At 39.7% G+C, this 13,995-nt stretch overlaps 1 protein-coding gene across 5 annotated transcripts in view; it reads left to right on the top strand.

Annotated features, from left to right (window-relative positions):
- CSMD3 (CUB and Sushi multiple domains 3) overlaps positions 1–13,995 on the top strand; it is a 592,920-nt gene that overhangs the window by 409,269 nt on the left and 169,656 nt on the right. For all 5 annotated transcript variants that reach the window (XM_079984060.1, XM_079984063.1, XM_079984062.1 and 2 more), the window contains 3 exons: positions 212–403; positions 1,717–1,843; positions 3,727–3,929. In XM_079984060.1, coding sequence (XP_079840186.1) covers positions 212–403; positions 1,717–1,843; positions 3,727–3,929 — 522 coding nt within the window. The remainder of the gene's footprint in view (positions 1–211; positions 404–1,716; positions 1,844–3,726; positions 3,930–13,995) is intronic.

Raw genomic sequence — 13,995 nt, 5'->3', positions numbered from 1 at the left:
ATTGCCTAATGCCCCCACAAAAAGATCAGACTGAATGCAGAACAATTTGCACTTCAACTTTGAATGTTCTTTTTGTTGGCATGTTCATGGCACAGAAATTAAATAATTTAGGTTTAAATACACACCCACCCACGCCTCTAAAATGAATGATGAATCATGTTCCAGCAAACTTCCTAGTTTGGTGACACTACCATTTTCTCTTCTTTCACAGGTTTTGAACTTTCGCATTGTGAAGATCCAGGTGTGCCACAATTTGGGTACAAGATAAGTGATCAAGGCCACTTTGCCGGCAGCACCATCATTTATGGATGCAATCCTGGCTACACACTCCATGGAAGCAGCCTTCTTAAGTGCATGACTGGAGAAAGAAGGGCATGGGACTATCCTTTGCCATCTTGTATCGGTACTAGATTTCTCTTTAGCTTTAACATTTGCCTTTATCCCGGTCCAGTGTCACCAAGCAAGCTTTGTGGTTGAGCAGAGATTTGATCCTGGATTACTCCATATCTGGAGAGGACTGTCCTTCAGGGACAACTGCGGACATGAAACCAAGCCTAACAAGGAAGTGCTCTGACCATAACAAAGGAGTTATGTCAACCTTCCCCTATTTCCAAATTATCCTACCTAAGCCCTGGGGCAAAGACCAAATTGAGGAATACTTTGCTCTGTCAATAATAAGTAAAGAGAGCCCCATAATTGTCATGGAAGCCATGAAGTCCAAAGATAGATCACTATGGTGTAGATGCTAAATTCTCCAGAATGGTTGTCCTGGAGTTCGCCAATACCATACTCAGCCAGTTTGGTCAGGGTAGCTTCTGGGCAGTAGCTATTTTTATTACCGGCATGAAGAGGGAGGTTTGTTTCTAGAAATGCATCCTGTGGGAGGGAAAGTTTACCCATTACCTTCCCACCCCTGAATGGAATGGAAATTGCTCCTGTCACTAAGATCCTTCATCTCTTTGGTGACAGTTTCATTCCCAGTAGCAGTTTCCGCCTCCCTAAATTGTGCCACAGATTAAAGTTGCCAACTAAAAGATAGAATTCCTACTCTGTTTTTACTCTTCCTCTGACAGGGGATCTAAGATAAACAGATGACACAATGAGCATGATTTACCTGGTGATCTGGGCAACAGGAAGACAGGTCACAGTTTATGATACGGATAATGCAAAATGGACAGAAATGACAAAGTTTTTAAAGGTTTAGAAATGGGGGTGAGGGGAGATGCCCCTCTACCAACTTGTTCATGAGTATGGCAAACCAACCCTTAAACCTCAATAAATTTCACTGAAATTTTGTATCCCCTCAAGAAAACAGCAGAAATCCCTTTTCACACAATGGAAATGTTTCCACACTAATGGGAATAAATGTTTGGCTCATCACTTATACAGACATTTTGGCTGATAGACAACCTTTCTCTTCCTTCTAATGCCAAAAGAGAAAGTATCCTATTCTATGCAGATAATGGTTGAATTATAATAATCATTTTTAAAAATAATAAAAATCATGCCATTAGGAATTTGACCTCACATTTGATCTCATAACATTAGGACAAGAGTATTTTTGACTAGAATCCAGCTCTCTAACGTAATATAATTGGTCATGAACTGTGAAATAAATGAACGTGAGATAAGAAATAATTTGTCATAAACGAAAGGTGAAACATAAATATTAATAGAAACTTTATCAGAAATAATTTTCTAATTTGTTTTTACTAGCTGAGTGTGGAGGTCGTTTTAAAGGAGAATCCTCAGGAAGAATCTTATCTCCAGGCTATCCTTTTCCTTATGACAATAATCTGCGGTGTATGTGGATGATTGAAGTTGATCCAGGAAACATTGTCAGGTACTTCAATGTGATCTTATTTTGAGGAGAACCAAAGTTTCAAAATAAGAAACGTGGCCTGTAAAAGTTTCATTGGCATTCCAAGGGCTTTTTTCTTTTCTTTTCTTTTCTTTTCTTTTCTTTTCTTTTCTTTTCTTTTCTTTTCTTTTCTTTTTTAACTTTCAATTTTGCTCAGTATTTAAGTAACAGCCTGAGTTCTGAGAGCAGCTATATGCACTTACAGAAGCAAACATATAAAGATGACCTAGATGTACATTGGACAAGTGGGCCTTTGTCCTGGGCAAAGAGAATTCAGTAGTATCCATTAATCAGTTTAACTTAGATTCCACACTATCCCACGTAAGTAGAGCAGCCTGCATCAATTATGTGTTAATAATTCTGTCTCCAAGGCACTTCCAAGCTAAAGCAGTTGAATAGTTTGGAAGCTAAAGGAGAACATATTTAAAACAACAACAACACACCTTTGTAATTGTAGATCTATTTTTAAATAAAAGAAAAACAAAACACACTTCACATTATAATTAACGAGTCCAAAGAGCAGTTCCAAAAAAATATTGTTTGCAGGCAGTCACCTTCTAAAAACCTGATGTTAAAGAAGTACAGAAGAGTTAACTGTGGTGTCTGATAGGTTTTATTGAGCTCTGTGCTGGTGGGAAGTAGATCTTCACACCCTGAAAGTAGAATGTCTCTCGCTCCAGCAACAGTGTCAACTCTCCTTGGGAATCATGGGAAAAGATGCTGCTGTGGGATATTTCTGGGAGGGGATCAGAGCTCACTTTCATTTGACATGTGATGTGACGGTGTGTCTGGACTGCTGTCCTTCCATTGATTAGTAATGTCTCATGCAGATCCCAACAATTTATCACATTGTCCAGGAATAACCGCCATGATAAAAATGAAGAATTGAAGTCAAGGTCTAAATGCACTTAATATATTTATTTAATGCATGTACGCAATAATATGAAACTATAAAAGGTAAAGGGACCCCTTACAATTAAGTTCAGTTGCAAATGACTCTGGGGTTGTGGCGCTCATCTCGCTTTACAGGCCGAGGGAGCCAGTGTTTGTCCGCTTCTGCAGACAGTTTTTCCGGGTCATGTGGCTAGCATGACTAAGCCGCTTCTGGCGAAACCAGAGCAGCGCACGGAAACGCCATTTACCTTCCCGCCAGGGCAGTACCTATTTATCTACTTGCACTATGTGCTTTCAAACTGCTAGGATGTCAGGAGCTGGGACTGAACAATGGGAGCTCACCCCGTTGCGGGGATTCGAACTGCCAACCGTTCAATCGGCAAGCCCAAGCGACACAGTGGTTTAACCTACAGCACCACCCGCATCCCATATATGAAACTATATTCAAATACAATATCCAGCCAGTAGTCAATAGACTATGCCATAATAGCTGAATAACATTGTATGGTTTTACAACATTGTATGGTTTGTATGGTTTTACATACATAGTGTATTATCATGCATGCTCTCAAAATAATGGCACTGAGAAAGACTCTTCAGAGTCAAAACACATTTGGCAAGGCATTACAAATGCAGCCTCTGTAATCATTGTGTTGCAAGGCTTTGGACAGTTAACATCTTTGTTCATTAATTTGCTTTGAATTATTGCATATATGTGTTAAAAATAAATTAAGTGCAATTAGACCTTGACATCAATGGTTTATTTGCAGTCAAAGGTTACACTGCCTAAGCTTTAACTTTTGGGAACATAAATTTTGGCTGCAGTCCTATAGCTGCTCACCTGGGAGCGAGCCCTATTCAGCTCATTGGGAAATTTTAAGTAGGCATGTAGAGAAGTGCACCATTTGTTGCAACGATTTTCTTGCAATTATAAGTTATGCGGATTGTTAAACCACTGATGTCGTTAACAGCCTCCAGTTTCTAGCATTTGATACTGAAGCATCACATGATATTCTACGTGTCTGGGATGGTCCACCTGAAAACGATATGCTGTTAAAAGAAATTAGTGGCTCTCTGATTCCAGAAGGCATCCACAGCACTCTCAACATAGTTACAATCCAGTTTGACACAGACTTCTATATCAGCAAATCTGGATTTGCCATTCAGTTTTCAAGTAAGTTCATATATGCATATTACTGTAGAATGGTTCTCATTTGACTAGATTTTGTTTCTTCCCATTTTGAAGTCGATGGTAGAAGCTGATATAGTGTAATCCACAGGTTAGTATATGTTGTCTTTCATTTTTTTGGACTGTGACAGACGCAATCATATTTATGAACAAATGCATAATCATTTATAATTTTTGAAAATAGAAGATGAGGTGGACAACTAAAAAACAATGCTCTCCCATGTCATTGTTTGTCCTCTCTTTTTATTTATATCTCTATATATTTGTAGATTTTTGATTATTACTTAACAATGTTAAGTGATACCTGGACATGTCTCAATTCTATAAGGCCTTGAGTTCAATGTCTGTACAATTTTTTTGTTTGTCCTACATAAGCCTTTGTGATTAGATTGAAAAGTTCTGCTGCGTAGTCTCTTGGACATTAATATGTATTTAAATATTATTGTCATATAATATGTATTTAAATAAGTGACTGAAGCTTTATCTGGGATTTAAGGTTATTTCACAGCAACATTACCATATATTGAGATCTGCATTGAAGGCCGTATTGCAGGTACACCTACTACCTAAGGCAGTTTTCCTCAAACTTGGGTTCCGAGCTGTTGTTGGACTACAACTCCCATCATCCCTGACTACTGGTCCTGCTAGCTAGGGATGATGGGAGTTGTAGTCCAACAGCAGCTGGGTACCCAAGTTTGAGAAACACAGACCAAAGGTGAGGCAGGTAACTACTTGAGAGAGGTCTTTTCCAGTTGTGCTACCTGCTTGAGGAATTTGCTCTCCAGCAAAGCTTACTTGGTGTTCTTTCTGTTGTCTTTTAAGTACTAGTTGACAAATTTATTATTTCTCCATGCGTTTTAATAGTGCTTTTAAAATCTTTGCTGGTTTTTTTTCCCAAGGGAAAGGATTGCTCTGAAAATCCTTTGTGCGCACACAGAATGTCACAAGGAGTACACTGCTTCCTGAAATATAATATGTCATAGAATCCGATTTGTGATTTTAAATAAATTAGAGCTCTCTACTGCTACAACAGTAAAAGCTCAACATAATTTTATAGTGGGTTTTCTTGGCTGCTTTAGCTGCCACAGATCTTGAGTGCTGTTATCTTTAATCTGTGACTGGTAGCTGAGCAGATTCCTAATAGTTTTTACTGATGTGGAGATATCTGTATATTTGCAACGCACTTGCTGTGAATGTCAATTTTTAAATTGCAAGGTGCCTTCTCTCTTAAATATGAAATGCTGTCCTTTATTTTCAAATGTCTGCTTCTCATGAAGAAAAGGGCTACTGAGAGCCCAAGAAGATCTTTGTGTGTCGGGGGGGGGGGATGACACCCAATAGGTTTGGGTTCCTCTAGGGCAAGGACACAACAATTGTCAGCACTCTCTGTTCAGTGTTTTAATTCTAAATGAGGAGAGGAACAAAACATGCCCTTTAATAAAAGGCATATCCATGTTCTCAGATGCAAAACAAATGACCTTCTGCCAGACAGACAATATTGTATTGTTCCTTCCCCACACAATTTCCCTCAGAAATGTATATGGCAGGAGTGAGACTAATGTAGACAGTGGTTCTCAAACTAGAATTTTGCCTTCTTTCTTTCTTCTTCTTTTTTTAAATGAACAATTTTTCCTCAGCCTAGTTGGTTGACTTGCTGCTGTGATTACTGTATAAAATGCAGTGCCCTGGTTGTAATACCTTTGTCACTCATAGTGACCAGTTCCTTTCTCCAAAATGTTTGTTGTTTGTGAAATGTTTTTGGTTTTTGTTTATATATGTTGCTATAAAACAGAGGAAGGCAGTCACAGGATCATACAATTGTAGCATTGGAAAGAACCCTGAAGATCACCTAGTCCAACGCCTTGCAATACAGGAATCTCAACTAAAGCATCCATGACAGGTCGCCATCCTACTTCTGCTTTAAACATCCAATGAAGGAGAGTCCATCACCTTCAAAGGGAGTCCATTCCACTTTCTAACAGCTCTTACCATCATAAAGTCCTTTCTGGTGTTTATTTCAAGTGTCCTTTCTTGTAACCATAAAGAAGGCTGATCGCCGAAGAATTAATGCTTTTGAATTATGGTGCTGGAGGAGACTCTTGAGAGTCCCATGGACTGCAAGAAGATCAAACCTACCCATTCTTAAGGAAATCAGCCCTGAGTGCTCACTGGAAGGACAGATCCTGAAGCTGAGGCTCCAATACTTTCGCCACCTCATGAGAAGAGAAGACTCCCTGGAAAAGACCCTGATGTTGGGAAAGATGGATGGCACAAGGAGAAGGGGACAACAGAGGATGAGATGGTTGGACAGTGTTTTCGAAGCTACCAACGTGAGTCTGACCAAACTGCGGGAGGCAGTGGAAGACAGAAGTGCCTGGCGTGCTCTGGTCCATGGGGTCACGAAGAGTTGGACATGACTAAACGACTAAACAACAACAACTTCTTGTAACTTGAAGCCATTATTCAAGTCTTACCCTCTGGAGCAGGAGAAACCAAGCTTGCTCCATCTTCCATGTGACAATTCTTTAGATATTTGAAGAGGGTTATTATATCACCTCTTATTCAGGCTAAACATACTCCCTCAGTGGTTCCTCAGAAGGCTCACCCATTTTAGTTGCCCTCTGCACATGTTCCAGCTTGCCAATATCCTTTTTAAATTGTGGCACCTGGAACTGGACAGACTACTCCATATTGATGGCCCAAGAATCACATGTGTATCCCATGTCCAAATTTCATGCCAAATTTGTCTTAATTTCAGGTGGGTGGCAAGGTGGGCAAAATGAGAGACAAGGGGGTGGCAGAAATATCAAAAGGGTAATGCAGAGATATATAAAGAAAAGATATGGACCTTTGGCATCAGCCCCATTCACTGCTGGAATGTGGACCTCAACAGACTACTTTGAAGAAGTGGCCATTGATTGAAAAGAAGGTTCCCCATGCCTACTATAAAAAGTTCCATTTGTGCTACTACAGTACCAGAGCATTCAGGCAGTGCCAGTTTTTCAAACGAATCCAAGCAATGTCCTTTTGCTTTATAGTGAGTGTTTCACATCAAAATGAATGTAACAATTGGCCTATATAAGGTCAGCACTGACAATGTCTTTGTTCCCTTGACAATTTTCTGAGTGGTGGCTTTAAAAGCCAAATCCTAATGCTGAGTGTATGAAATAGCTGTTCTTGGAGTCAGATAATTTGCTAGTGGTCTTATTAAAGAAATATAAAAATATATACCACATCTCTGAGATTATTTTTTCCACTGCCAAGATAAAATTAGTCTGATATATTAGTTGGCCTTTTCATACCATCAAATTGAAATCATTCCAGATCCTCACACTTCTTTTTGATGACGCGAAACTATATTTTATTAAACTACAAAAAAATGCTTTTTATCTGACCCAAATGCAGAATCACAATATCAAAGGGTGGAAATACTCGTACACTCAGTTTCTGAGAGATTCTCTTTATCTTTCTCATTAATCCTTTCTCTTTCGTTAATCTTCTCTCTTTCATTAAATTCTTTTAAAGTTGACATCTGATCTAAATGGCATGCAAGATAGTCAGAATGTCACCGTAGTAATCATTGGTAAGATTCAATGGCTTTGAATTGTTGACAGTCAAAATTCTTTGAAGAGTTGGGTTACTGCATGTATCCTAGTTTCCCTTTGCTGGTATATATATCTACACATACGATCCTAGCTGTACAGCAGTTTTTCACCAGGAAGGCAGATCCCAGATTCATGGTACCAATTGTTGAGTGGTTTCAGGCTTTCTAGGTAAACAAAGGGTCCCTTTCCCTGATAGGTTAACCAAAACCCCAGGTCACATTGGGCAAATAAAGACACCTTGTGCAAATGTGTCAATACTTGAACTTCATTTAGCAAGTCAAGAGCCTCCATGGTCTTTATATTCCTTACAACTTTTCTGATTGAGCCTTTTAGAACTTAAGAAAAGCCTCAGGTAATCAGACAGAATGTTCTTCTAGTCAGTTTTTGCAGAGTGGTCAAGCAAATACCTCTAGAAAACCCATGAGCAGGGAAGTATCGAAGTTACTTTTGCAGCAGCTTGAGTTCAGTGACATGTTGCTTCTGAAGACTGAGGTTCTGCTCACTTGGCTTTATTAGATTCATTACTTTTGCTTTTAACAGATGCTTGCATACAGATTCCCCCCTCCCCAGTTTGACTTGTGCTGCTCCTTGCAGGTCTTGCTTGACCTCTGACAAGCCCCAAATCCCTCTGAGGCACTCCCATTTTGGCTCAGGATTTATCTAGATCTGATGTACATCATTAGCTAGTAGTGCAAAGTGAACTAGGGAGATGGATAGATATACCATTTTTTTGCTCTATGAGACTCACTTTTTCCCTCCTAAAAAGTAAGGGGAAATGTGTGTGCGTCTTATGGAGTGAATGCAGGCTGCGCAGCTATCCAAGAAGCCAGAACAGCAAGAGGGATCCCTATTGCTGTTCTGGCTTCTGAGATTCAGATTTTTTTTTTTTCTTGTTTTCCTCCTCCAAAAACTAGGTGCGTCTTGTGGTCTGGTGCATCTTATAGAGCGAAAAATACAGTATACTGAACTGGGTTTCTATCATCGTACTTAATTGGAAAGCAAGTGGCTTTACATGAACTAGAGAGGCAGATGTGTGCATCTGTGTTTGTGAGTATGAGAAAAGGGAGAGTGACGGATAAATATTATGGCCTACCTATCTAAAATGAAGTTTCCTTGAGGATTAAAGGAGATTTTATATAGTATGGCCCAATCTGGGCTATTCAGAATATAAGGGAAGGGAGGGTTAAATTGCAGTCTGGGTAGATATAAGGGAAAGGATTCCTTTCCCCTCCCTTTTGCCCCTGAAATCACTTTTAAAAAGTATTTCCCACCCAATTGGAGCTGCTTCTTTTCAGAGCTCAGGAAGAAGTTAAACTAGTAAGAAGAAATGGAGGACTGATTTAGATTCCTTCTCTCAACCATTCTAACTGCATGGGTGCTTAATAGGGATTCAGTGTTGACCCAGTCAGGTTTCCCATATTCCTGCCGCTGTTCCTTCCAGATTGGTACTGGGACCAGTACAAGTATAAGCTCTCAAGCATGTTGAGGATTTTAACCGCAGTAGCTAGAAAATATTAAAATAGGGTGGGGCGGGAATCATAAAATGAAAAATTCACTGAGAGCAAGAAATGGTGCTGAAGCAAACTGCAGAACATTTACAAGTGGAATGATTGTAAATTAGTCTTGGGAAACATTTAATTTAATATTTCCATTTAATGACCTTGGCAATGGATAAAGGAATGAATTCATGAAAATTGCTAATGGTACAAAGTTGGGAGGCATTGGTGAAACAGAGAGGATAGAAAGATTCAGCCGTACTATATAAATTCACGGAATGCAGTAATTGAAAAGGAATGAAACTAGACAGTACAAAGTATAGGAAAAAATGCATTTGGAGACTAATATGAAGCTAACACCGCCGGTCTGCTTGAAACAGACATTTTGAAGATGGTAGAAGAGAGGGACCTGGGGATTTATTCATCACAGAATGATGATGAATCATGAATGTGAAATAGCTACAAGGAAAGCAAATGTGCTTCTAAGATGTATTAGGTGAGGCAACCCCAGAAAATGCAGGGAATTATTAATTCCACTGTGGAAAAGCATTTTGAATACCTTTTGCAGTTATTCTGACTGAAAGTAAACAAATCAAAACTAGAAGTGCAAACTAGATACAGACTAGGAAAGAAAAAGGACAAGTTTGCTTAGCTTTTAAATTTAAAGGAATTGTGTATTTTTAAACTTGCCACAATACTTGAACTATTCTGCTGGATGTGCACCATTTTAATCTTGATGTTTTAATTGTTATTCTTGTTAACACTTATAGGTAATCATGTAAAAAGGCAGGAATAGTGGTTTTAGCCAAGGTGAATCCTGATGATTCGGTAGGGACCGAGTTTCCCTTGAAAGCTTATTTCTCCAGTAAGAACCTAGATGGAATCATGATGGATCAGGCCTTAAGGCCAGCTAGTCCAGCATCCTCTGACCCACACATTAGTCCAAGAGATATCATCCATTTATAGGGTTGCTGTATTTCAAGAGGTAAAAATCCGGGCACAAAAAGTTGTTGAGCCTGATATCCAGAAAAGTCTGGTTACATTCCAAAATTTACAAGTGGGTCTTTACTACTTGCATTTGTATTAATTTTGGCAACTTCTTTGACTGGGAAGTGTTTCCATTTTGACTATAATCTGTGCAATACAACCAGAGAACTAGGATTCCAGGGATGGCCTCTTGCATTTGCGTGGACAGGCGGAGTCCCCAGATCCCGAGTGGTCCCCCCCGTCATGTGGAATAACGACTCTAGACAACGTGCTATGGGATTAAATTGGCCACAACTTTATTAAATTTCAAATGTGGGTAGACCTTGGCTCAGGCATTGGGCGTTCTCCCTCCCTAGTCCCCAGCCGGGGACCTAGGGAGCATCAGGGTTATCCAGAGTGTGTGGGGGGGATGGGCCGGCTCTGGAGAACATATGTTCAAGCAGAGATAGCTGCCCCCGTTACGCCGCCGCAGGGGAGAGCAATGACGACCTTTCGGCATACGGCCAAAGCCTCCCTTCAAAAACCCCTTTAACGGGGAACCCTGGTATCGCCGCCGCAAAGAGGAAGATGGACTAAAGGATTCCGCCCAAGGCCTGATACCGCCAAAGTTGTGACGTTTTGCTACGGGAAAGGCGAAACCTGCCAATGCAGGGAAATTGCTTTGCGGCCCTTTAACAGCGACCTTATTGTAGCAGCGCCCGCATACCTGTGGAGACAGGTTAACCTGCAAAACCTATGAAGAAAAGATAACCTGCAAAAGAAGGCATTAACTGAGGGTGGGTAGGGTGGGAGAAGCTCTGGAGCCAAGTGAGGATTAACAATTAAGATCCACCCTCTATTGTGTGGGCAGGTAATCCCTCCCCCTACCTGGCCTGGTTTCCCTGGCAACGCTTCCCCCAGGTGGGATTGGACAACTCTCTGGGGTAGGCGGGGACCTCCAGGTATCCCACCTGAGGGAAGGCAAAGCCTATGCTGATGGGGCCACTCCAGATCCAGGGCTGCACGCGTCCCCGCAAAGGGCGCCCCCCGTTTTAAGTGGGGAGCGGTCATTGTATTAATTTTGGCAACTTCTTTGACTGGGAAGTGTTTCCATTTTGACTATAATCTGTGCAATACAACCAGAGAACTAGGATTCCAGGGATGGCCTCTTGAAGAGAAATCACACATATACTGTACTTTGAACTTTATCTCGAGATCAGACACAATAGGACTCCTATCTTCTAATCTTGTACAGAAGCACAAAGCAGAAGACAGCGAGGACAGCTTCCATTGAGCAAGTTGCTCTGAGAAGCAACACAATTAACAGGAAACTCAAATATTATCTTAAAGATTTCAAAATAGAAGATGTTTGTTCATGGAAAGCATTCCATAATTCAGAGAGCAGAGGGTCTTCAGTGCCAGGGAGCAGCAAATATAATCTTTGAGATAACCATGTTTGGATAACAAGTTCTGTGTCAATTTATAGACACCCTAGTATACATCAAATAAGTTAGCTGAATGATAGGTTAAGCATTTCAACAAGTTATAATGCAATACAATATCAGATACACATATGCAAATTTGTAAAGAGTTGCGTTTTCTGAGCTTTGCAGCTTTCTTTCAAGACTGCATTGCAGGTCTCATTGCAAGGTTATAAGAGACTTTATCTGTTGAAATTTGTGCATACTCTACCAATTTTCATGGAAAGAAATGAAAGAAGTGTTTTAGATAACTAATAGAAACTAATAGAAACAATGGGATGCCACCCACATTCCATTATGAATTTAGGGTACTGGACACAAAATAGGAACTCAGGAAGGCTAGATAGGAGAGAGTATGAGAACAATACAATGCAAAACTATGAAGCATGAGGAGAAGGGGAATATTAAAGCAAGATCTAATATTTTGTTGGAGAACAGTAATTTTGAAAGGAGGGGAAATGTAGTTAAATATAGTAGAAAACCAGCTTTGAGCAACTGAACAGGGAAGACAATTGTTCTAAGTCTTGTGTACAGTAGTGTCAATAATCTGTTAGTTTTTAACATTAGTCATGTCTTCCTGGAAACACCATGTGCTCAGTTAGCACCAGTATGATCTCTATAATATTTGGCTAGTCCACAAAGAAAGCTTTTGTCTTGGTAAAAGAATTTTTGGTAAAAGTGTTTATGGAAAGTGTTCTTGATTATAGGCCATTTTGCTCTTGTCTCATTTGTTCAATGACACAGAAGAAACCAAACTTATGTTACCTTTTCTTATTTAAAATAATGTAGACGCCACCTTTATTTTGCAAAGAAATAGCAAAATAGTTCATAAACAAATAAAACCAGAATGTCACAATACAATCAGTTCCATAAAAGAAATATACTAATCATATTAATCAGGAACTCTGGGAATTAATGCCCAGGAAAACAAGTACATTTTCAGCTGTCAACTGAAAAATCCCAAATTTGGAGTCTGCCTTATCTCTATAGGAGATATTTCCACAATGTAGGCACATTTTGTGGAGGGTAGGTTCAGACTATGGAATGTTTCCACAGACAACTGCAAATGCACCAAATACTGGTACAGTGGTACCTTGAGTTACATACGCTTCAGGTTACATATGCTTCAGGTTACATACGCTTCAGGTTACAGACTCTGCTAACCCAGAAATAGTACCTCGGGTTAAGAACTTTGCTTCAGGATGAGAACAGAAATCGTGCTCCAGCGGTGCGGTGGCAGTGGGAGACCCCATTAGCTAAAGTGGTGCTTCAGGTTAAGAACAGTTTCAGGTTAAGAGCGGACCTCTGGAACGAATTAAGTACTTAACCTGAGGTACCACTGTATTCATGGTCAGGCAAATGCCTGGGTAAACACCCAGGCATTTGCCTGACCATGAATACCAGTATTTGGAAGAACTATGTTTAGGATTCTGGTCTCCTGAATACAATGAAAAGAATATTTTCCAAACTGCCTGTCAAGTGATCTTGCCCAAAGTCTAATTTAGTTAATTCTTTGTTTGAGTTCTTTTTTGTGATCTCATATTCAGTTTGAGTTACTGTTTTGCCTTTTCTTTTGCCAGCTCTGGCTTTTTCCTGGGAAACAAACAAGTAAACAAGTGGCTGATGGCTAAATCCTTTTTTTGGTCAGTATTGACAGGTTCTAAGTGAAAAGTGCAAGCATGCTGATTCAATGTAAAGAAAATGTATAATGCAATTTAATCTGTCAAGTTTTCTTCCAAGGGAAGCAGAAATCTTTGTATTTGAATGCTTACAGAATATTTTAATCATAAGCTTTGGCTCAGAGTAAAATGTCAAAGTTACTGTTGAATACTGCTACGTCTCTTTTGCTGCTGGGATGCATGACTCTTAATCCCATTGGGTTATTTTCAACAAACTCATCCCACTAGCACAAAAACTTTCACATTGGAAATGGAACTTCCTCTTCTGTCTTGTCCCTGCACACACTCTATGCCCTCCCTAAATGTGCTCTAGAAGGTTTGGGAAAGCCTCAGAAAATATTAGCAGAGTGGGAAAGGCATGGGGAGAAGAGAAAAAAGTTATTTTGCACAAGCAGAAGTCATTGCACTAACTGACAACTTGTTGTATAAAACACATTAATTCAAAATAGGCATTGTTGAAATGATGAATTATCTATGAGCTTGTTCCAAGCTATATGAAAGGGGGGGGGGGGGAGGTAAGCCACTTCACCCATCATGTGGCAGATTTTGGTACAGCTGGTTAAGTAAAATGTCATCAATTTAACTGGCATTATTTCAGTTCCTTCTTTGCTTTTTATCTTTTTAAAAACAAATAAAAGCACACAAGTTAGTGTAACTAGTTCAGCAGATCTCTTTTACTGCCATATTTCATTCTATGCATTGAAATGCTACATTAAGTCTGATGAAACGTGATTACAGTCAGTAATCAAAACAGATGGCAAATAAAAGAAATAATTGCATATAATAATCATTTTAGTGGACAATATATTTCCCTGAAGAAAAGA

The sequence above is a fragment of the Podarcis cretensis genome, assembly GCF_951804945.1.
Source record: "Podarcis cretensis genome assembly, chromosome: 7".
NCBI lineage: Eukaryota > Metazoa > Chordata > Lepidosauria > Squamata > Lacertidae > Podarcis > Podarcis cretensis.
The sequence above is the reverse complement of the archived record's forward strand: the minus strand, read 5'-3'. Positions and strand labels throughout refer to the sequence as shown.